This window comes from Anomaloglossus baeobatrachus, chromosome 11, assembly GCF_048569485.1.
Source record: "Anomaloglossus baeobatrachus isolate aAnoBae1 chromosome 11, aAnoBae1.hap1, whole genome shotgun sequence".
Classification (NCBI taxonomy): Eukaryota; Metazoa; Chordata; class Amphibia; order Anura; family Aromobatidae; genus Anomaloglossus; species Anomaloglossus baeobatrachus.
Genome location: NC_134363.1, coordinates 29,874,981 through 29,899,963, shown reverse-complemented (window position 1 = coordinate 29,899,963; position 24,983 = coordinate 29,874,981). Strand labels below are relative to the sequence as shown.

The 24,983-nt window shown below is 45.7% G+C and overlaps 1 protein-coding gene across 1 annotated transcript; it reads left to right on the top strand.

The window, feature by feature from the left end:
• Window positions 1-3,866: 3,866 nt before the first annotated feature.
• Window positions 3,867-15,059, top strand: LOC142256368 (phospholipase A2 inhibitor and Ly6/PLAUR domain-containing protein-like). Its single transcript, XM_075328006.1, has 5 exons — window positions 3,867-3,991; window positions 4,577-4,696; window positions 8,797-8,946; window positions 9,085-9,231; window positions 14,824-15,059. Exons 1-5 carry the CDS (start codon window positions 3,940-3,942, stop codon window positions 14,967-14,969), a joined length of 615 nt encoding a protein of 204 aa, XP_075184121.1. The 5' UTR covers window positions 3,867-3,939; the 3' UTR covers window positions 14,970-15,059.
• Window positions 15,060-24,983: the final 9,924 nt, after the last annotated feature.

The window sequence follows — 24,983 nt, the reverse complement described above, 5'->3', positions numbered from 1 at the left end:
ATAGGGAATGGATAGGATGAGCTCTTCGTCAACCCCATTAAACATTATAGACGACACAAGGAGGACACACAGGGAAAATGCATGAACTACGTATCCACAAATTACACCGGTAGAAGTTCAGCAAAGCTTTCATCAAATATACCGCAGAGGAGTACAAGCCACCTGCTTGCAACTAAGGGAGGCTTTATACGTTGCGACATCGCTTCCGAAATATCGTCAAGGTCACGTCGTGAGTGATGCACATCCGGCGCCGGTAGCAACATTGCAACGTGTAAATCCTAGGAGCGACGATGAACGAGCGTGAAACAGTCAAAAATCGCTGATCTGTGTCACGTCGTCATTTCCATAATGTTGCTCCTGCTGCTGATACGATGTTGTTTGTAGTTCCTGCAGCAGCGCACATCGCTGTGTGTGAAGTCGAAGGAACTACAAACATCTTACCTGCGTCCACCGGCAATGAGGAAGGAAGGAGGTGGACAGGATGTTATGTCCCGCTCATCTCCGCCCCTTCGCTTCTATTGGCCGGCCGCTTAGTGGCATTGCAGTGACGTCACTGTGACGCCAAACGCACCTCCCCCTTGAAGGAGGGATAGTTCGGCAGTCACAGCGACGTCGCCGACCAGGTTTGTGCGTGTGAAGCTGCCGTAGCAATAATGTTCGCTACAGCAGCAATCACCACATATCGCATGTGCGACGGGAGCGGGTACTATTGCGTTCGTCATCGCTAGCCGATGCTAGCGATGTCACAACGTGTAAAGTACCCCTAAGTCTTGAATTAACTGAAAGATATCACCAGCACCAGTCCAAAGAAGGAAGTGGTATTTAAGCACCAAGATAATGCTGATGATCAGCAACTGGGTGGAAGGCGAGCTCCTGCTGGGTCCAAAAGGGGGAGAGATGAATTCAGCATTAAAGCTACCTATACCAATGACTACTGACAGCAGGAGCAATGGAAAGTCAGGGAGCATTCTATGCAGCCAAACGCTGTGACCTTCTATGGCCAGAAACCATATGACTGTCACCCGTTTCATACCTGTGACAATACCTTGACCTTGAAGTCTAATGTTCATCTGATGACTAGGGATAGGCGAGCATACTCTCCGGTAGTGCGTATAACACAGGAGGCTCCATTCCAGTCACATCCGAGGTTGTTGTAGCCTGTTACACATATATTATCCATCTCTAAAAAAGCAGCTACTTAAAACTTTGGTTTTTCCGTCACACGGATCACATTTAACTTTGCTCTAAATTCAGCCATTTCTACTGAGCGTGGAAGATATTGTCCTCTGTTTAAAATGGCCAAGGCGCGTGGCAAGGGACGAGGAACTGGACGTGATGGTGATGCTGCACGCAGAGGCAGAGGCCATGGGAAAGCTACAATTGTGTCACAACAAACACCCACATCTTCTCGCCCGACCTTCTTGTCCCACTTCCTAGGGGATCGCAGCACACAACTATTAAACCCAGAAAAGTGTCAAAAGGTTGCTGTTTTTTTTAATGATTTTTTAATGAATTTTTAAAATAAATATCGACATGGGCTTCACAATATTTCGTGTGCCAGCCAGGTACAGCAGGCAGGTACGAGCTGCCCCCTACCCCTAGCTGCCCATTTGTACCCAGCTGGGAACCAAAAATATAGGGAAGCCCTTTTTTTTTTAATTATTTCATGAATTTCATGAAGTAATTAAAAGAAAAACAACGCATGCTTTGCCCAATTTTTGTGTCTAGCCAGGTACAACTAGGCAGCTGGGGACTGAAATCCGCAGTACAGGGTGGCCCAAGCTTTCTGCCCCCCCCCTCTTGCTGCAAATTGCAGGCAGCAGCCACCCCAGAAAATAGTGCGTTCTTCTGGGACTGTATCTAACTCTTTCAGCAGCCCTGGTGCCACGTATCTCACTGGGTAATAATGGCGTTAGGGCCAGCCGTGTATTATCAGCTGGCCCTAAGCCCGAAATTCATGGTGTCACGCCATTATTAGACATGGCCACAATGAATTTCTAGTAAAAATTAAAAAAAGAACACAGAGAAAAATATTTTTATTAAAAATAAAACACAACACAATTAGTGACTCCATCTTTATTGAACTAAAGAACCCCCCTCTGCCGTAATATCATCGGATCGGTTTGCTGGAGGGCAAACTGATCAGATGATATATCAGGTTCAAGGACCTGAATCAGATGATGTATCAGCTGATTGTGTAAAAGATGTTTACACAATCAGCTGATTCAGCAGTAGAAAAAAAAAACTATACTCACCTCTCTGGAGACTCCTGGGACAATGTCCGATCGGCTCGAGGACCCGCTGGTAATGAGCTGATGCGGTCACCTGACAGCATCATCTGATTGTTTAAACTTGCTGGGCGGTAAAAAGCTGGCCGGCTTTTATGAATGATCATCTGATTATTTAACACTAGAAGTCCCAGAAATATCAAGCTCCCCCCTGAAGTCCCGAAAGAGGGTCAAATGACCCTTAGTCCAAACTGTAATTAAGGCCATTACTGTTGCACCACAGGAGGTTGGAAAACAACAACCTCCTGTGGTGCGACAGCAATGGCCTTAATTACAGAACAAACGACGGTGATTATAGGATATTAGCTAAAATCCTTAAGGTCATTCGACCCGTCTCTGGGTTGAAAAGGTAGAAATGTTAAATGACCCCTCTCTGGGACTTCTAATGTTAAAAGCTGGCTTTTCACCGCTGGACTTAATCAGATGATGCTGTCAGGTGACAGCATCAGCTGATTACCGGCAGGTCCTGGAGCTGATCGGTTGTGTCCCGGGAGTCTGCAGAGAGGTGAGTATGCTGTTTTTATTTTCTACTGTTCACTTTTGATTTCGCTTAACAGTGAATGTACAGGCAGAGAGAAGCTTACGCACATACGCTACTAAGCGAAAGTACATGTCACATGGGATGAGGAACACAGGATTCTTCATCCCCCTAATACTCGGACAACATTGTTCACAGCAGTGACCTAGAAATCAGAAATGCTTACAGGAGTCTTCCCCATACTGTTCCCATGTCATTTGAGCACTGTTCTTATACATTTGTGACATTTTTAGGCTTTCTACAGACCGCCGGGGTGCCGCCGGACAAAATGCTCGAATTTCACATTGCTTAACATTGGGCTCGGTGCTCGGGTCGAGCAACCGAGCATTTCAATATGCCCCATCTGAGCATCGAGCACACGAGCATTTTACTGCTTGCTCATTCCTACTGATGATGACCACAACCTTTGGAACAAACCTTTAATCTTGACTTTTTTTTACTCATGAATGATTAGAGATTATGGAACCCGTACTGTTTGTACTCAACACACTCAAGTTTGGATGCTTTACGTATGCTACCCACTCAATCGAGCATTGGTATATGCTCAATGTTCGGTCCACTATGAGCCACGTTAACGGATGTAATGTGTCCAAAAGAAAAACAAAAAACCCTGCCTGCCTTCTCCTGGAAATGCTATGTTTATGGCTGGGCAGAGAGCCGAACTTCGCAATCAGTGGCTTCCACTTGAGTTTAGGTCAAGTCCGAGTCCCGAACTGAACTTTATCTAAAGTCCATCTGAACCCACCAAACCCAAACTTCAATGGGTCCTCATCTCTACTCATAAGTCTTACTGAATCCCAACAACACCTAAGGTCATTTCTTAGCACCTGCTTAAAAAAAAACAAACCACAGATTTCCTGTTGACTTTCAGCAAATAATCCTATGCTGGGCAAATGTTAGTCTTTCATACAGTACAGCCAACAATAAAATAACAAATAATGTAATTGTATAATTAGGTTACGTAACAGATCTGTTTGTGCCAAAAGAAGCTACCAAGTACAGTATAAATATCGCTCCCCTTACCAGTCAAAGTACAACCAACCAACCAACCAACCACACTAGCAGTGTAGACTTGTCTATTGACTATCAACTTGAACTTCTGATTCATCGACCATGAAGTACTTCCTTGTCTTTCTGGCTTTTGCCATTGGTGAGATCATCATAGGTAAGAGACTAATATTTGTGGTATATTATACTGTATTTTTGACTTTCCTTCTTTTGTTGTTGGTCACTTTATTAATCTTTGTCATGCTACCCCATACATAAGATTCTCGTACAGTAGAACTGAAGACATCAAATTGGTTTTCATAACTAAAACAAACCTTCATATTGAAGTACGCCATGACACATCAAGGGTTGGGCATATTTGCCACACTTTGTAGGTTGGTTAATATGAACCTCAAGGTTCTCCTGTTTCTTGTGTAGAGGTCCAACTTACAAGGTGACATCCCATAGATGGCATCTTTTATGTTAGACTCCATCTTCAGGCTCGGGGATCATTTTATCATACACAATAATATAATTCTTAGGTTCTTTATTGTTAGTAAGTTTGAAAAAAAGACATATGTCCTTCATCTTCAACCAAGGGGTGGAAGATGACATTGAATTAAGGCAAGGGGTATAGGTTTTTTTCAACTTTTTGTTATACACCTCAGTATTGAATGACATCATGGCTGACATTGAATGTTTGTAATGGACAAAGTCATGGTGTACCAACAGCCTTAACCTTTCTCAATAAATTTTCTCTTAGGTGAGGCCCTGAAATGTCAACAATGTAAAGCGATCCGTCAAACAGACTGCCAAGGAGAATCCGTTGAGTGTGAAAATGAAAATGATGTTTGTACAAAGGCGATTGAGTACAACACTGTTGGTGAGTTGAACAAAAAAAATCAACTGAACTTATTAGCTACTAGAGGTACCTTAAATAACACTATATAGGTGACACCGACGAATGTCTGATTGTAAGCTTGTAGGTTGGCTCAAGTGCACAATCCACTATCCTGAAATTCTGTTTACTTCCAGGTGTTTTCTATTTTCAGTCTTTTAATTTGTTCCATTCCACTTAGCTTTGTTCCCTTATCAATTTTAGTCCCTTGCAAGATCAGCTAAAACTAATTAAGCCTGCTTTACACGTTGCAATTTCGCATACGATATCATATGCGATTTGCAACGCCCCCATCGTATGTGCGGCACGTTCAATTTGTTGAACGTGCCGCACAAACGATTAAGCCCCGTCACACGTACTTACCTTCCATACGACCTTGATGTGGGCGGCGAACGTCCACTTCCTGGAGTGGGAGGGACGTTCGGCGTCACATCGACGTCACACGGCAGCCAGCCAATAGAAGCAGAGGGGCGGAGCTGAGCAGGACGTAAACATCCCGCCCACCTCCTTCCGTCCGCATTGCCAGCCGGGAGCTGCAGAACGCAGGTAAGCTGCAGTTCATCGTTCCCGGGGTGTCGCACGCTGCGATGTGTGCTACCCCGGGTACGATGAACAACCTGACGTTCAATTCATCAGGAATGAACGACGTGCATGCGATGAACGGTTTTTCGTTCAATCGCAATTGCACGTCGCTGTCACACGCTACAACATACCTTACGATGCCGGATGTGCGTCACTTACGACGTGACCCCGTCGACACATCGTAAGATATATTGTAGAGTGTAAAACGGCCTTTAGACAAGATGATGATCTGGATTGAGCATTCGTTAAAATAATGCTTATTTGATTTTTCTCGACATGTCCAAGCTTGTCGGCGATAACTCGTACAATGGGGAAAATGCTCAATTATTGGGTGTAACGCTTGTCACCATCTTTCGGGGTTGCATAAATGGAAGGGTACTCAAGAGAGCCGGGGTTTGGTAACAGGAGGTCATGTATAATGATAAGTGGTAAACAGAGATGTAGTCAGGGTCACAATATCAGAAGAGCACATAGTAGTAGTAAAAGGGTATAAAGAAAGACGTAGTCAGATAACGGTTCAGGGTCCAAGACAGGAATGCACGACAGGAATAGAGAGCGGACAGAGGGAAGTCCAATAACAGTCTGGAGTCAGAATACCAACATCAGAATACTAGAAAACAAACAAACTATAGCTATACAGCACAGCTAGAGAATACAACTATTATAGTTATGGGGGAGCAGGCTCAGTAAAGAAGCCTGAGAAATTACCCAGAAAATGGAACAGCTGAGTAACCAGCACCTCCCAGAACCAACCTGGACTCCAGTATAGCGACAAAGCTACTAGTTCATTAACAAAAATGGCGCCGCAGAGCACATCCAAGGGCAAAATGCTTTGCGTAAAGGAATAGACAAACTGCCTGATCTGTAAGTGCTGCAGAGCATCTCCAGGTCTGTGAGTTGCTCTCTATAGAGAATCATGACATTGGGTGATTGGATCATTCATGTTGGCCCAAAACTAGTTGTCCACTACTCGGACAAGCCCTCCTCAGTCACTATGTTTTCCAAAGTAAAATAATAACAACTATACTCACTTCCAGTGTCGCACTGCTCCAGTGATGTCAACATTGGCTCTCCCGATACTCACAAGATTTTGTTATGTCAAGCGCTCCTTGTGGTCCATCAACGGCTGCTTCACTGTTCACTCATTTGGAGGAAGTAAGATATCAAATCACAGCTCTCACTTTTTCCGGATTTCAATTACTTCCAAAGAAGGGGACAGTGAAGTGGCTGCTGATTGGCCACAGGGAGGGCTTGACGTAACGATGCCAATGCTGACATCACTGAAATGGCACTGGTGCCAGAGATGAGTATGGGTGTTATTACTTTGCTTGGTGGAACCATAGTGACTGAGAAGGGGTTGTCCAAGTAGTGGAAAACCACTTATTAACAACACATTGTCCTGTATAAACAGTAGATGTGCTGCCGATTGTAGTGATATTGTGTGCTATTAGAACAATCATTGTAATAATCATTCTGTGACCACAGAACTCCGGTCATCAAGTGTAAAAAAGCCAATTATCCACCATCGGCTTGTATACTGCCAATTGGTAGCCAGTGATATCAACATTAGCTCTCCCGGTGCTCACAAGACTTTGTTATGTCAAGGGCTCCCAATGGTCAATCAACTTGCATATAGCCAATTGGTAGCCATTTAATGGTTGGAGATGGCAGGTATAACAGCACCTTATAGCAATATTCTCAATTTTCGTTAATGAATACAAATTTTTAAAAAATAAGCCCTTTTGCCACCCTCTCCATTTTCAAGAATGGTGGTGATTTTAATTTTACCGTGTCCTTCTCATTGGCTTGGTTACTAACCACCACTGGAGTTTTGTCACGGTTCCACTGTATGGAGCATTTTGCACACTGGTGATGTTTTGCCATGCTTTGCTCAACTGCGGAGCCGACAGTTACATGTTTCCTGTGCACAGAGCATTTTGCATTTGGAAATTCTCTGCAATGTGTCTTGTGTACCTGCAGACAGATTATCTTTCAGCACCAGGTTCCATGCTGGTTCTGGGAGGTGTTTACACAGATTCTCCTCATTCCTGGTAATTGCTCTGTTTCATTACTGGGCATGCTCTGCCAGAACTTTGCCAGTTGTACTTCCTGGTCCTGCAGTAAGTGCTCTTGGCTCCTGTTTGTGTAAGTGTTCTCTTCTTGGCTTATCGACTCCAAACTGTTATTAACTTTTTTTTGCCCACTCCCTGTCTTTGTTATTACCTTCTGGCTTGGAAGGTGCTTACACAGATTCTTCTCATTCCTGGTAATTGCTCTGTTTCATTACTGGGCATGCTCTGCCTGAACTTTGCCAGTTGTACTTCCTGGTTCTGCAGTAAGTGCTCTTGGTTCCTGTTTGTGTAAGTGTTCTGATCATGGCTTATCGACCCCAAACTGTTATTGACTTACTTTTGCCTACTCCCTGTCTTTGTCATTACCTTCTGGCTTCTGACCTCAGACCATCTCCTGACCATGTCTCTGTCTGCTCCCTGAATCCTATATGTACTCTCCTGGAATCCTGACCATTGGCCTGTGACTTTACTACATCTCTGCTCTCTCACTGTGTCCTGTTGTGTCCTTCTGGTTTCTGATCCCGGCCTGTCTGACTATCCTTCCATTGCTTGAAGTAGTGTCTTGCATCACAAGTTTGTTAGTGGTGGCCAGATTCTAAAGCGGGCTTTACACGCTGCGACATCGCTAGCCGATGCTAGCAATGCCGAGCGCGATAGTACCTGCCCCCGTCGTATGGCCGATATGTGGTGATCGCTGCCGTAGCGAACATTATTGCTACGGCAGCGTCACACGGGCTTATCTGCCCTGTGACATCGCTGTGACCGGCGATCCACCTCCTTTCTAAGGGGGCGGTTCGTTCAGCGCCACAGCGACGTCACAGCAGCGTCACTGAACCGACGCCCAATAGAAAAGGAGGGGCGGAGATGAGCGACCGGAACATGCCGCCACCTCCTTCCTTCCTCCTTTTCCGGTGGAGGCAGGTAAGGAGATGTTTGTCGCTCCTGCGGTGCACACACAGCGATGTGTGCTGCCGGAGGAACGACAAACAACTTCGTACCTGTCGCTGCAGCGATATTAAGGAAATGAGCGTCGTGACAACGAGCAACGATTTTTGATGTTGATCGTCGCTCATTTGCGTTACACGCTTCGATATCGGTAACGGCGCCGGATGTGCGTCACTAACGACGTGACCCCGACGATATCTGGTTGCCGATGTCGCAACGTGTAAAGCCCACTTTAGGCTAGGTGCACAGTGCTTACAAGCTCATTCCAGTAAAGCTTGTATGCGCTCCTCCTATGAAGCTAGCTACTACTCCAACTTTCGCTGATTATGTCTCTCGTAAAGCGAGGAGTGAAAAAGGCAAGGGTGCGGTGAGCGCCAGAAAATCAATAATAAGACAACCTCTTGTACTCATGAACAGTATAGAGTTAGGAACACTACTATAACACAATCAGACTTAATAATATCTGTATATTCTTACTTTTTCCAGATGGTGATAAGACACCCACTGTCATGAGAGGATGTACAAATTTCACAATTGTCTGTGGTGTTCCTTACTCTGTGAATGCCGAACGATTCACTCTGCTGATTTTCAACGACTGCTGTAAGACTGATAACTGTAACTCAGGTCCAATTGAACGTAAGTAACATAAAACCAACAACATATGGCATATAATGTGTATAATCAAAGCTGAAACTGAGTTCTGCAGAAGCCATGACTATCTGGAAAAGAATAAATATTTCTAATGTTCCCTTTTTCTAAAAAAAAATAATCTAGCGCCACCTCCGAATAACACCCAAAATGGACTCTATTGCAAGTCATGTTTCAAGGAGGACAGCTACACTTGCGACTCCTACGAACCTATTGCCTGCAAATGTAATCAGGGAGATTGCATTGAGTTCAGCGGAGATGCCTCCCGTCCAGGTAACACTGTTATCTCATTAGGAATTGTCTTACTATACAAGCTGTCTTGTTGTATAATTAGCTGGTTGCCTGATAATTATCCAGTGACAGATCGAGTCTCTTGCTCATTATCTCTGACATTAGTAGATGACTTGTCAACTTGTTTAAAAGAGTTGTCTTATCAAAACCTTTAACCTCAGAACCATGGACAAAATAATCTCATGGCAATCTTTAAACAATGGCTTTTCTTTTGAGAACAGCTATTTTAAAGAGGACCAACCACCAGGATTTTCCGATATAAACTAAAGCCACTGCTAGACTGGCGCCATCACTCTGATTCTATACATACCTTTAGTTGTGAGATCAGATGTATAGTTTCTGAAATACAGGCAAGTAAAGTTTGTGAAATGCACTGTTACTTGATTGACAGGTGCAACGGAATATCTAATAGATGGGTCGAGTTCTACTTGTTATTCCCGCCCCTGTCTGCCTTCCTGTACTTCCTCCCTCCTTCCTTCCCCTGTAATAACAGAGACAGGGGAAGGAAGGACAGGCAGCAGACAGGGGCGGGAATAACTAGCAAAACCCGATCCACCTATTAGATATTCCGTTGCACCTGTCAATCAATTAACAGTGCATTTCACAAACTTTAAGAACAAGAGAGAGAAAACGACCAAAGAGCCCAAAATGCAATCAGTGAATCTTTATTAAGGTATTGGTGAGCGGCACACTTAGCAAGAGGAACGCTAACAACAGGGTCTCCGAGGGTAGACGTGATAATTCACTATTATTAAACATGGGTATAACATATACACAGTATAGAAGATGGTGGTTCACTATTCCTATGCGGATGGGTACAATAGATATACACAGTATAGAGAGAAGGTACAACTATATCTAATAAGGACTAGATTGTCATTACCATCCGTTCTAAGGAAAAAACAGCCAGGGAGATGACAAATATAATCTCAGGTAGTAGATGGAATGGGATAATGTGCCATGAGGACCAACAGTGGCTAGTGTATAAGGTACCCATAATGCTAGAGTCATGTAAAGTCCGAGGGGCGAATGCCCATCATATGGTATACATACCACAAAAATCCGGGAGACCGAGTAGCAGCATCCACCCAACGGCCGTTTCGGCGGAAGAGCCTTCGTCAGGGAGAGTAGTTTCTGAAATACAGGCAAGTTTGTGAAATGCACTATTACTTGATTGACAGGTGCAACGGAATATCTAATAGATGGGTCGAGTTCTTCTTGTTATTCCCACCCCTGTCTGCCTTCCTGTACTTCCTCCCTCCTTCCTTCCCCTGTAATAACAGAGACAGGGGAAGGAAGGACAGGCAGCAGACAGGGGCGGGAATAACTAGGAAAACCCGATCCACCTATTAGATATTCCGTTGCACCTGTCAATCAATTAACAGTGCATTTCACAAACTTTACTTGCCGATATTTCAGAAAGTATACATCCGATCTCACAATTAAAGGTATGTAAAGAATCAGCATGATAGTGCCAGTATAACACTGGCTTTAGTTAATATATGAAAATCCTGGTGGTTAGTTCTTTTTAAACTCTTTATTTATTTTTGCTTTAATATATTTTTTATTTTTCCATTGACAAAGCTATATGGGGACTTTTTCTTATAGAAAGTTGGAGATTTTAAAGACACCATTCATTTTACCATTTAGTCTAAGGAAAAAAATACAAGTAGGCTCAAATACTTATTTCTTTTTTCGTGGGAGGTGTGGTGACAAAAAAATAATATAATTTTTTTTTGTTTTTTTATTTATAACATTTACTCTTTGGGTTATATTTTGATAGCTTAGACTTTTTTGGACTTGGTAATCCCAATATACAATTTTTTTTTAATTTTTTATATTTCATATTTAACTGTGGAAAAAGGGAGTGTTCTAAAGTTTTATGGGTTTTTTTCCATTTTTTAAATATTTTGAACTTTTTTTACTTTTATCTTTTCTCAAGTAGTAGAAATGAATCTCTGGTTATTTGACTATATATTGCAATATGGTGGTTTTGCAATATAATAGTGGAAAGCATGGTCTCTTAGGAAACTCAGCCACAGGAGACCCAACATGGCAGAAATGACTGCCTTCAGCAGGCTCCTGGATCTAATAGCAACCCATCGTTACCCTAATATCATGCTGCTTTGATTTAGATCAGTGCCCTAAATGGACTCCCCGGCTTCAGTGCCTTTGTTAGTGATTCACACTAGAGATGAGCCACCAGCCTAGTGTTCAAGTTCGGTTCGGTTCGTCAAACGGTGGGTGTGTTTGTCGAACATTTTCGAACACCGTCGAACACCATTGAAAACAATGGCAGGCAAACACAAACAGATACAAACATGCACAAACACGAACTCACACACATATATTATGCTCACCTTACCTTCCGTTCCATCGCCGGACTCCTGGGACTTGCAGTTCACCGGTACAGGATGTGTATCGGGTAACCATCACGACCAATGCCGGAACTTCCGCTGACAGAGCGCTGACGTCAAAGGCAGAAGCCGCTTGCCTCTGATTGGCCAGCGCGCAGCCTTTGAGTAGCGTCTGACAGAGGAAGTTCCTCCATTGACGAGATGGTTACCCGATGCACATCCTGTAGCGGCGAACTACGTGTATCGGGTAACCATCGCAACGAGGGAGGAACTTCCTCTGTCAGACGCTACTCAAAGGCAGCATGCTGGCCAATCAGAGGCAAGCAGCTCCTGCCTTTGACGTCAGCGCTCTGGCAGTGGAAGTTCCAGCATCGGTCACGATGGTTACCCGATACACATCTTGTACCAGCGAACTGCAAGTCCCAGGAGGCCGGCGATGGAACGGAAGGTAAGGTGAGCATAATATGTGTGTGTGCGTGTATGTTTGTGTATGTTTGTGTGTGTTTATACGTGTTTGTGTGTGTTTGTGCATGTGTGGAATGGCACAATAAGGGACCAGGATGGGACATTTAACAAGTTGTGGAACGAATTGTCTGTATTGCAATGATTTCCTATGGGAAATCTTGCTTTGCTGAACGAGTAACTTGGTTAACAAGCACAGTCCCAGAACGGATTGTTCTCGTTAACCAAGGTTCCACTGTATTAACATTGAATGACAGTATTACTGTGAAAAGCCAGTTACGCTTTTGGTGATCGAACCGTTATCGAACATAACCTCGAACTGTCGAACTTGAAGCTAATTGTTCGCGTTCACTGAACGACTCTAACATCGCCTAAAAGAAGTCGAATTTGAGATTGGCAAACAGTTCGATTCGAACACCAGTCATCTCTAATTCACACCAGCAATTAAAGCGTTAATAGCAGCAATCAGCGCTAATGTTCTTAAAAAAAGTGCGTGGAGCAGGCTGATCTCTAGACACAACTGAATCTTCTGCTTTGGTCAATTTGTCCTTGCTTAAGGGGTTTATAACAACAAACAAGTCTTGGCGAATACATGTGTTTATATATATTTTCCATGGGTGGTCAAGTAGTTCCCCATTTAGTCATGGTGAAAGGAAAGACGTAGCCCTGTATGTAGGAGACAGTTCAGAAATAGCTTTAATTATGAAGAGGAAAAGTCCACAAGTTCATCATTCTTGAGGACTAAAAAATCTCACAGTAGACAACAGCTTGATATCTACAGACCTTGGGTAGGCAATCAAGATAGTATCTCCACCACAAGAAGATTAATGTTAGCAAAGTGATAAATTTTATCAGCCAACAGGGTGAAGGACAGTTAAGTGTATAACAATTAAGTTCAAGTGGCATAAGTCATTAAAATTGCAAGTGGATAGTGGTGGACCCATTGTCAACATTCTTGGAAGTACATTACACAATGTCCCATTGCAGGAATTACCAGTGATTAGTTATAATTAGTGAAGAGTGAATAATTCACCACATCGGGTTACTCTGGCACACTTGATTGATTAACGCGGGTGCTTGAGCTAAATGTTCGAGTCCTCATACTGTTACCTGTGACACAGCCCATGGCCACCACAGTCCCCATCTTCAGCATGCAGCAGGCACTAGACCCCTAGACATCTCCCAGCAACAACAGTTTTGTCTTCCCAGACATTAGAGATAAGCAACCCTGAAGTTCGTTATTTAGAGTTTGAGTTCGGAAACCAACTACCAAAAAAACAAAGTTTGAATTCGAAGTTTGAGGGAGTTATAAGTGCAAACCACTCAAGCGAGCAGCACCTTGCTTGGGTATGAGTGATACTCAGCCCTGTGTGAGCCACTTGCAGTATTTCATGAAACTACAAACGAGTATCTGTTCTATTCAAGAATGTCAGTTACTTATTCATGAAACTACAGATGAGTATCTGTTCTATTCAAGAATGTTCATTACTTATTCATGAAACTACAGATGAGTAGCTGTTCTATTCAAGAATGTCCGTTACTTATTCATGAAACTACAGATGAGTAGCTGTTCTATTCAAGAATGTCAGTTACTTATTCATGAAACTACAGACGAGTATCTGTTCTATTCAAGAATGTCCGTTACTTATTCATGAAACTACAGATGAGTAGCTGTTCTATTCAAGAATGTTAGTTACTTATTCATGAAACTACAGACGAGTATCTGTTCTATTCAAGCATGTCCGTTACTTATTCATGAAACTACAGATGAGTAGCTGTTCTATTCAAGAATGTCAGTTACTTATTCATGAAACTACTGACCAGTATCTGTTCTATTCAAGAATGTCAGTCACTTATTCATGAAACTACAGATGAGTAGCTGTTCTATTCAAGAATGTTAGTTACTTATTCATGAAACTACAGACGAGTATCTGTTCTATTCAAGAATGTCCATTACTTATTCATGAAACTACAGATGAGTAGCTGTTCTATTCAAGAATGTCAGTTACTTATTCATGAAACTACTGACCAGTATCTGTTCTATTCAAGAATGTCAGTTACTTATTCATGAAACTGCAGACGAGTATCTGTTCTATTCAAGAATGTCCGTTACTTATTCATGAAACTACAGATGAGTAGCTGTTCTATTCAAGAATGTTAGTTACTTATTCATGAAACTACAGACCAGTATCTGTTCTATTCAAGCATGTCAGTCACTTATTCATGAAACTACAGACCAGTATCTGTTCTATTCAAGAATGTTAGTTACTTATTCATGAAACTAAAAACTTATTCTACTTAACCCTAAGCATAATTTGTTTCGGTTACTCATTCCATTAATATTTCAATTAGATATATGTGGAGAAGCAATACATAAAGCATTCAAAGGACAGATTCTTATTGTTACACTGGACAAACGATTCATAGCCTAGGCCTTCACATCTTCATTATCAACTCAAAATTTAGCTACTGAGTATGTTAAAATTGGTTTTCTACCTACAGAACCCTTTGTAATAATTGTGAAGTTCTTACTGTTGATATAGAACCTCATAAGATCTCTGATTTCCATTCTAAGAAACTCAACACTTCCATGAGCAATAACGATAACCATATTAGTTGAAATCCACTTTTCGGAGAAGAATATATAACAAAGAGCCCATTCCACAGATACAGACATGTGAAAGTGACTTTTAGAAAACTGTATAGAAATATTAATTTACATTCCTTTGTTACATTTTTGTTCTCTTGCATTTAGGTGAGGAGGAGAAGAAGTACGCTTTCGCCGGCTGCGCCACAAAAGGAGCCTGTATAGTTGGACTTAAAGGTCTAATTGGGACCCAAGTGGCAAATGCTAATACTCTGTCTTGCCCTAAGGAAAACATTGTAAAAGTAGGAGAATAAAGATGGAAATCAAATGAAATCATTAATTGCATTCTACATATATTAAAAATCAATCTAAAATACAAATAAATTTTCTTGCAAATTAAAAAACTGTATTGTGTAGTTTTTCAGTATTTCCTAGTATATGTAGCAACAATGTGTATTTATGGCACACAATGGAAACGAAGCACCCACTTTACGACTTTCAGGGACCTGAGATACAGTTATGATATTCGGACCATTGAGTGAGTTCAAAATAAAGGGCAGGTCCATCTGGCATTCGGTAGTAGAAAATTATGACTTATAAGTCATACATCATGCACTAAATAGTTTTTTACTAAACAGATGTGGTGGTAGGCCGTCATTAAAGATGAGCAAACTGGTTTGCTGCAAATAGAATGTGTAAAATTTTGCCAACATTTTGTTAAATTGAGTGTTATGCACTAGAGGCAAGTGCCCTCTATCTCTCCCTTGCCCAAGGTTTCCTCTGCGACCACTGCTCGTTCAATCTCATGACGTTCTGTGGGCTGAATCTGCACCGGTCAGATTCTAAGTGAAAAAAAATGGGCCACTGCACATGTGCAGGCTGAATCTGCTCTGCCAGAGTCTAAGTACAGAAAACGGGCCACTGAGCATGTGCGGGCTGAATCTGCTCTGCCAGATTCAAAGTACAGAAAATGAGCCACTGAGCATGTGCGGGCTGAATCTGCTCTGCCAGATTCAAAGTACAGAAAACGGGCCACTGAGCATGTGCGGGCTGAATCTGCTCTGCCAGATTCAAAGTACAGAAAATGAGCCACTGAGCATGTGCGGGCTGATTCTGCTTTGCCAGATTCTAAGTACAGAACACGGGCTACTGTGCATGTGCAGGCTGAATCTTCTGTGCCAGGTTTTAAGTACAGAAAACGAGCCACTGAGCATGTGCGGGCTGAATCTGCTCTGCCAGATTCTAAGTGTGACGCCCTGGCCTATAAGGTCGTCACAGGGTATTGTGCAATCTGCCCTTCTGCACAGTATCCACTCCTCCTTGGTTACGGGTCCCTGACCTTTGGTGTTGCCAAGAACAAGATATTCAAAATCCTAGGAACACTCTGCACCACACCCACCAGACACACCAGTGGCTGGCCTGAAGGGAATAGGGTCGTCCACTAGGGGGTTGATTAAGGGGAGGTCAGGAGTGTCAGGAGTAGTTCAGTGTGGAGTGACTCTCGAGAAGAGAGGTCAAGAGCTGGGCTCCTTGAGACTTCTAGGTGGAAGACGTTGGTCTGGGCCTGGTAGGAGCTGGACCCCGGTCGCAGGGGATCGTGACAAGGGGCACATACTGTTGAGGAGGACAGCTGGCAGCCTTGTGCCATCACCTGGCAGGGGCCAGGGCACGACGGGGTACGTGGACCCCAGGGCAGGAAGGAGCTTCAGGCGACCTGTTAATTTACCCGACGAGGACGGAGCCTTCAAGTTCCGTTCTCGACCTGCTCCAAAATCGGGGTACTAGCGCAACGAGGGGGTTAGGACTTCCCCACTACATAGTCCAGAAAATCCCAAGCATGAACCCTGAGAGCAAGCTCACTCAGTTAGCCATACTGGTGAGCGGGACCCGAATAGTTTTATGCTAAAGGTACCAGTTAGAAGTAAGGTGCCACAGAAAAGGCCACAAGCTAACAAGCCTAACCAACGGACACGGGATCCAGGCGTGCTCCCTCCCTACTGCAGCGATAAAGACCTTTGGTTTACCACAGTTGTCGGTGTCAGCGTTATTGGACTGAGTGAGTACATACGTCACCCTTACCATCCCAATGGCACCTCTCCACAGCCCTCATCGAGTCCCAGGGTATTCCCCCTACCCGTGGAGGGGTTAAACACCTGGCTGCCCACACCATCGCCACCGGGTACTCCCAACTGCAGCGTTGGTACTCCACCTTACCACATACCACGAGTGGCGTCACGAACTTTCCACATCCTCCCGTGTAAATATTCCCCATTTTATTCCGAGTGGCCGCGCGACCAAGACCCCCAGGTCCGGAGATCCCTCGAGCCACCGCGGATCCGGATCCGAGCAGCCCCGGCTGCTGACGCAAGGGCGGTACATAAGTACAGAAAACGGGCCACTGAGCATGTGCGGGCTGAATCTTCTCTGCCAGATTCTAAGTACAGAAAACGGGCCACTGAGCATGTGTAGGCTGATCTGTTCTGCCAGATTCTAAGTACAGAAAATGGGCCACTGAGCATGTGCGGGCTGAAACTTCTCTGCTTGATTCTAAATACAAGAAAGCGGGCCACTGAGCATGTGCGGGCCGAATCTTCTCAGCTAGATTCTAAAACCAGAAAATGGGCCACTGCGCATGCTTGTGACGTGGCATCTTCTGATTGGCCGTGGGACGTCAGCTGCTCTGATATATAATTAGAGAACCCCGGCACACAGTATGGAAGGAGAAAGACAGTCAATGGTTCTTGTTGTATGTTCTAGTTTTATTCAGGAAGAATTTTTTCACAATAGGTTGAAAAACAGTCTTTTCATGACAACAGGGAGTTACATTAGAGTCCGACGTTTCGGCTCTTAAACGAGCCTTCACCAGGGACAAGAAAGGTACTAAATTTGAACAGACAAGATCATAAGAGACATAATTATAATGACATCATGTTCAAAGTAAAAACATAACAACAGAGTTTTTTTCAAGTGATGAGGTTTTAGAACGTGAAATATGTGCACGTGGAACAGTGTTAACCAGATGTACATCCGATGGGAGGGAAGGGGGGAAGGGGAGAGGAAAGAAGGAGAGGTGAAAATGAACAAGAGGAAAAGATGAGAAAAGGAGAGGAGAAGGATAGAGAGAAGAAGAGGCAACGAGAAAAGGAGAAAAGGAGAAGAGAGACATACCCTTACTGATGTTGTACTAGAAGGGTCCTATGTACAACACTAGGAGATAGGTAACTGACAACTGCAATGGAAAAGGGAATTATGATCACTATTATGTGATAATCAATGCTGACATATGATTAGGAAAAATGTAGCTTATATGCGGAATATAGCTTACTTTCTAGGGTCTTTGGGTCTCCCAAACAGAAGCTTTTAGTAGCTGGATATAGGAAAGTACAAAACGTGGCTGATAGAGAAGAAAAAGATAATGGAGAAACTGTGAAAAATTTCCAGAGGGCATTATGTGTAAAAAACGGTAATTAGGGAAATATGAAGTGTAGGACACATACCGGTGAAATTCCACTTATTCTATAAATAGGTAGTGGTTCATATATGGTAGAGGTATAGGATGTGCTTGGGGCACATATGTGTTGTTGCTATAAAAGAAGAGAAATAGACATAGATGATGAAAGCATGTACAGTAATGAAACCTTGGGAACTAAGGTGAGATAACTCAAACATACCGCTGTATGAGAGGAGGTTGTTTCAGGATTAAGGCAGGGGTCCGCTTTTCATGATCAAACAGTGGGTCGACTGCCCAATGAATTATAGGAGAAAAGGGGCTGCAATATAACATGTCACTATTATAGCCTTATGAATCAGAAAATATACTGTATAGACACAAATGACCACGTACCTATAATGGCATTGAAACGGTTGGCTGACCGAGGTAAATCCCACTAATCATATGAGTGGGCAGTGACTAGTATATATAAAGTGTGCTTGGGGCATTTATGTGTTGCCGCTATAAAAAAATTAGACATGAAAGGGAATTAATAAAAATGATACATAGCGAATAGTGATGAGCGAGTACTAAAAAGCTCGGGTGCTCGAGGCTCGGGCCGAGCATCCCAAGATACTCGTGTACTCGGCCCGAGCACCGAGCCCAATGTTATCCTATGGGAGACCCGAGTATTATTCTGAAATGACCACCGGCAGCATGTAGAAACCATAAAACTGTAAATTAAAAAAAAAAACGTGCGTGTGTGTGTAAGCGTGCATATATATATACACGCGGAGTGGAGTGCGGGAGGGGCCGTAGCCGAGCGGGGAAGTGTCGGGCTAAAGGCAGGTCATGCTGTGAGGGCCGGCCAATCACTGCAATTCCACAACAGGGCTGTGGCATTGCAGTGGTCTGCCAGCCAATCCCTGCATAAGGGCTGGCCCTAAAAAGAGCGCCAACATGAAGACCACGAGTACAGCACGAGTATTGCGAGATTACTCGGTCCCCGCCGAGTAGCCCGAGTACAGTGATACTCGTGCGAGTACCGAGTAGTAACAAGCATACTCGCTCAACACTAATAGCGAACCCTTGTGGATAAAAGCTGCACCAACCCTCTGGAACGCTCTACCCCAAGAAGTTAGGACAAATCACAACTTACTCAGCTTCAGACGCACCCTAAAGACGCATCTCTTTAGGGCGGCCTATCACACTCCCTAATCAGATTCGATTCACATAGTCCCTCTACAACCTCTCACAACATAGCTCCACATCAAACTCCATGGCACCCAAAGGCATCTCAAGGCTCGGGCCCACTGGTCCAGGAAACCATTATCCAGCCCCATTTCCGTGAGATGGTTGGATTGTCATTGTAAATAAGCACTTGAACCTTGCCTCTCCCCCCATCTCATTGTAGATTGTAAGCTCTCACGAGCAGGGTTGTATTTTTTTTTTCCCCTCTAAATATTGTATTTCTATAACTGTTACTTGTTTGTATATGATCCTCCTGAATTGTAAAGCGCTACGGAATATGTTGGCGCTATAGAAATAAAGATTATTATTATTATTATTATTATAAAAGGAATTGAGAAAAACATACCGCTGTATGGCAAGAAATTACTTCAAGGTTGGGGCATGGATCTGCATTCCATGTCCAGGCAGTGAATTGACTGCCCAATAGAATGTAGGAAAAAGAGGGCTGCAATAAAACATGTCAGTATTATAGCCTTACTAATAGAAAGTTAGATTCATTATACTGTGGAGCCATGATCACATACCTATATTGGCAGTGAAACGGTTAAGACCGGAGGAAAGCCGATGCCCTGAAGAGGATGTAAGTATAAGTAGGTAAGAGGAGAAAGACATGAGTGAAAAGTATCATAGCAGAGACAAAGGAGGACCTTACCTAGAAGCGCCTATGAATCGCTTTGTGGGAGCCCAGGGAAAGAGTGAAAACAGCCCGGTATATAAGGGTAACATATTGAATGGCGTCTGATGTCACATCCGGGTCTGGGAATGCTGGGAGGTGATGACGTGAGGGCGCATGCGCATTGCGCCGTACTCGCTCTGCCCTCCAGACTTAGGAACGCAGGTGAGCGATGCGCAATGTACGCATGTGTGGCGCCCCAGGACCTGGTCGCCACAACAGCATTGCCCTTCCAAAGGGTTAATGCTGAGCCTGGAGGTAATTGGGAGATCTATTGGCCAGTAAGTGTAACACCTAACGCAGTTCTCCCTCCGGCCAGCAGGGGGAGCTCTGAACCTGGAGCTTCAGGGAGCATTCCTTAAGTCTGGCTGGAGGGAGGAAGTAGTAGTTAGTCTGGAGACAGGAGTGAAAGAGGACAGACGGAGAGTAGTGCTGCCTTGTGAAACTGGGGCCTAGAGCTGGGATAGCTTGGCCCAGTGAAGCAAGGGGAGCAGAGAGGCACAGCCGAGACTCGGACATCGGAGTCTGTAGTTGCCAGGGCATAAAATCCATCCCTGGTAGCTGAATCCGGAGGGCAGGAGAGCTACAAGCCCCCTGGCCCAGAAGCAAACTGAGGGTACAGCTGCATCCCAAGGCCCCGGTGTGGACTCCAGCAGAGAAGCACCAGAGAGGGCCTGCGCAGTCTACCCCACAGAAAAAGGGACGAACCACCGGTCCCAGCAGCAGGAGGGCCATTGCTAACCCAAAGTGCAGTGTCCTAAAACAGCAAAGCAAGATTAAGGAGTAGGCCTCATACTCAACTGGCCAAAGATCACCCCAGGCACTTCCAGGCCGGCCGGATCATCTTTACCATCTGTGACGGTCTCCCTGGACTAAACTTCTGCCGAGTAAAAGAGGAGAAGGTAAAGAGACTACTGTTTGTGCCTGGTTCTTTCATTGCTTGTCGGCCCTGCACCGTGTTAGTCACACAACACCATAGACTTCCACAAGCACCAACTGCGTCCCGGGGCACCGCTCCACCTGTGGGGAGCAGTACCACCATTGCTGCCACGCCATCACCCCGGAGGCCTTACACAGCAGCGGCGGCTTAATAGCCGCAGACCACAGGTGGCGTCACGAATACAAACTTAAAGTCACCAGCCACATATTCTACTGACACCCACCAGGGCCACGGAGCCGGGCCCAGCCACCACTGACTACCACCGGACTAGTCCAGCCCGGCACCGGGTGTCCCATAGCCCTGGGGTGGGCGAGTCAACTTTTGGCGTCACGAACAGGATTTCGTGCCCGGTCACACCGGGTACTGTGCGCCTGAAGAATTGCGCTTAAAAGACTGTGTTACTGCGTGTTTCATTGTTTGAAAACTGCCGCCGCCATTAGCCTTGCTGAGCGCAGGAAGAAGGGGGGCGTGCCTGACAAAGAGCGCGAAGGGAGCGCGCCATCAGAGCAGAGCGCTGTTAACCCTCCGCGACCCAGAAGGAAATTTGAAAAGTGAACGGAGCCTGGTAAGGTTCACTAAGGGGGAAGAAGATGTCCGACTCAGAGGGAGAGCAGGTGGCTGCCATAGCCCGAGACGCCGCAGCACCGGCCGAAGCAATCCCAGTCGCCGTCGCCCCAGCCCCCGCTGCAGCGCCGGTAATTCCGATCACAATGCCGTACATCCCGGGAGCAGAATGGCTGCCGCAGTACTCCGGGGAGTCCCATACCTTGAGCGACTTCAGGGAAAGCCTGCACAGCTTGTTCCGGGTGTATCCTCTCACCGAGAGCCAGAAGGTGGGCATATTAATGGGACAGCTAGCCGGCGCAGCCCAGCGTGAAGTGAAGTCCTGGCCTGATACAGATAAAGAGACAGTAACCCAGATATTGGCCAAGCTAAAGAGTACTTTTGACACCCGCACCGCAGCAGAGATAAAGATGAGATTCTTTGGGTGCAAGCAACGGGCCACAGACAGCATAAGGGACTATGCCTTAAACTTGCAGGAGGCCCTGAAAGCAGTTAAACAGGTGGACCCAGAGAGTGTACGTGAAGAAGACAAACTCCTAACTGAGCAGTTCATAGAGGGGCTCCTGTCAGATGCCCACAGGACCCAGCTGCGTATCATGGTCCTGCAGAACCCTGCTCTGGACTTTGCAAAGTTTAAGGACCAGGCCATCCGGGTACTGAGAGAATCTACACCGAATGATTCAGTATCCCTCCGGCCTCTTGCTATCACGTACCCCGGGGTGGTGCCTGCAACACGAGCCGCTGCAGGGGCTGAGGCGCAGTCCCTGGATAAGGACCCCACTGCAGAGCTCAGACAGCAGGTCCAGGAGCTGACCAAGACTGTAGCTGCCCTGGCCAAGACCGTGCAGTCTCTACAAGTGACCCCATCGCCTGCAAGACTCGAGTTGGCCTCCAGCCCAGATGACGTCCCCTGGATGCGACAGAGGAGGATTCCGCCAACCCGAGGCAGAGACACAGACCAGTATGATTCAACGGGACAACCGATCTGCCGCCGCTGCAGCCAGGCGGGCCACATTGCACGACACTGTCCTTTAAATGGGCCGAGCCTGGGGCCAGGAGCCAACCCCCAGGTGTGAGGAAGCCCGGCTCAACCCCCAGCCGCAGCAAGTATGTGGGAGGACGCCCGGTCCTTCCTATTGTGCTGGATGGGATCTCTTTGAATGCCCTCCTGGATACGGGGTCCCAGGTAACAACCATCCCCTACAAACTGTACAAAAGATATTGGGCTGATTCAGACATTGACCATGGCCCAGATGATGATTTAACAATTGTGGCCAGTAATGGTCAGCCCTTACCCCAAATTGGGTACAAAGAAGTAACCATTAAAGTGGGGCGGGTAGAATTGCCATGTCAGGGGATGATAATTGTAGATATTGATCGCAAAGAATCTGAACCACTGCTAACCATTGGTACAAATGTGATAGAAAATTGTATTGCCGAAGTGATAATTTTGTTGCAACAGGCGTCTGAAACCGCCAGCTCCGGGCAGCAGCGTGCCCTACAGAGGGAGATCAGAGCCCTGATGAGGAGGCAGCAGGTAGAGCTGGCCGGAGGAGAAATTGGCAGTGTGAGGGTAAGTGACCCCCTCCCCATTGTAATACCCCCAAGAAGTGAAATGTTGATATAGTGTCGGGCAGCAATAGGCCTCAAGGGTCAGGATTACCATGCCTTGGTAGAACCGGTGTATTCAGACAGTAGGCCGGGAGTCCTGGTAGCCAGAGGGGTAGCAGACGTCCGCAAGGGGAGAGTGCCCGTCCGTGTCCTGAATTGTGGGGAGGAGGAGGCCAAATTGCCCCGGTACGCCACTGTAGCAAAACTGTACACTGTCAGCAACAATACCATCAAAGCAGTGGAACCCTTGATCCCGTCCGACCAGGCGGAAGACAATGGCTCCAAGGGGCAGCTGGAGGACTGGTGCCAAAAATTACATGTGGGCACCGACTCCACCCCCTCACACCAAAAGCATGGGGTTTACCGGGTGGTACAGGAGTACGAGCGGGTCTTCAGCAAACACCCCCTAGATTTTGGGCAAGTGAAAGGGGTTAAACATCAAATCCCCACGGGTGATCATCATCCCATTAAAGAGAGATACCGCCCTGTGCCCCCCGCACAGTATCAGCGTGCCAAAGAGATGTTGCGGGAAATGAAGAAGGCTGGGGTTATCAGAGATAGTTGTAGCCCCTGGGCAGCTCCCCTAGTGCTCGTAAAGAAAAAAGATGGTACAATGAGAATGTGCGTAGATTACAGGCAAATTAACCGCATTACACATAAAGATGCTTATCCACTGCCCAGAATAGAGGAGTCACTAACAGCCTTAAAGTCAGCTAACTATTTCTCCACCTTGGATCTCACCAGTGGGTATTGGCAGGTTCCCGTGGCAGAGGCGGACAAGGAGAAGACTGCATTCACGACACCAATGGGCCTCTGTGAGTTCAACTGTATGCCATTCGGGCTCTGCAACGCCCCAGGGACATTCCAAAGGTTGATGGAGTGCTGCTTGGGCCACCACAACTTTGAAACCGTGCTATTGTACCTGGATGATGTCATAGTCTACTCCAAGACTTATGAAGACCACCTGAGGCACTTAGCAGAAGTGTTTGAGTCCTTGTCGAAATATGGCCTGAAGATAAAGCCGTCCAAATGTCACCTCTTGAAGCCAAAGGTACAGTACCTGGGTCATGTGGTCAGCGCAGAAGGTGTGGCACCTGATCCGGAGAAAGTCACCGTAATCAAGGACTGGCCAAGACCCACCACGGTAAAGGAGGTGCGGCAGTTCCTTGGGCTGGTGGGCTACTACCGAAGGTTCATTGATGGTTTCACCAAGGTAGCAGCGCCCCTTCAAGATCTCCTGGTGGGCCAGCCAAAGCAGGCTAAGAAGCAAAGCCCTCCATTTGAATGGAGCAGCCAACTAGAAACATCCTTTGTCCGGCTGAAAGGGGCTCTCACGGGAGAAGAGATTCTGGCCTACCCTGACTACAGCCAGCCGTTTGTACTGTACACAGATGCCAGCAACGTGGGACTGGGAGCAGTTCTGTCCCAGGTGCAGGGAGGCAGAGAGAGGGTGATAGCGTACGCCAGTAGGAAGCTTCGGCCCACAGAAAGGAATCCAGAAAACTACAGTTCCTTCAAGCTGGAGTTCCTCACTATTGTTTGGGCAGTGACTGAACGCTTCAAGCACTATCTAGCGTCGGCCAAGTTCACCATCTTCACGGACAACAATCCGTTGACACACCTGGCAACAGCCAAGTTAGGTGCGTTGGAACAGCGATGGATGGCCCGGCTGTCTAACTTTGACTTTACCATCAAGTATCGGGCTGGCAAGAAGAATAACAATGCTGATGCGCTGTCCAGAATGCCTCACTTACCCGAATCTGGAGAAGACCTGGATGAACTCGAAGAGATAGAGTTACCGGCTTTCCATCATCAGGGTGTTTCCCAGTGTGAGCATGCTGTGGGAGTGAAGCGCTCGA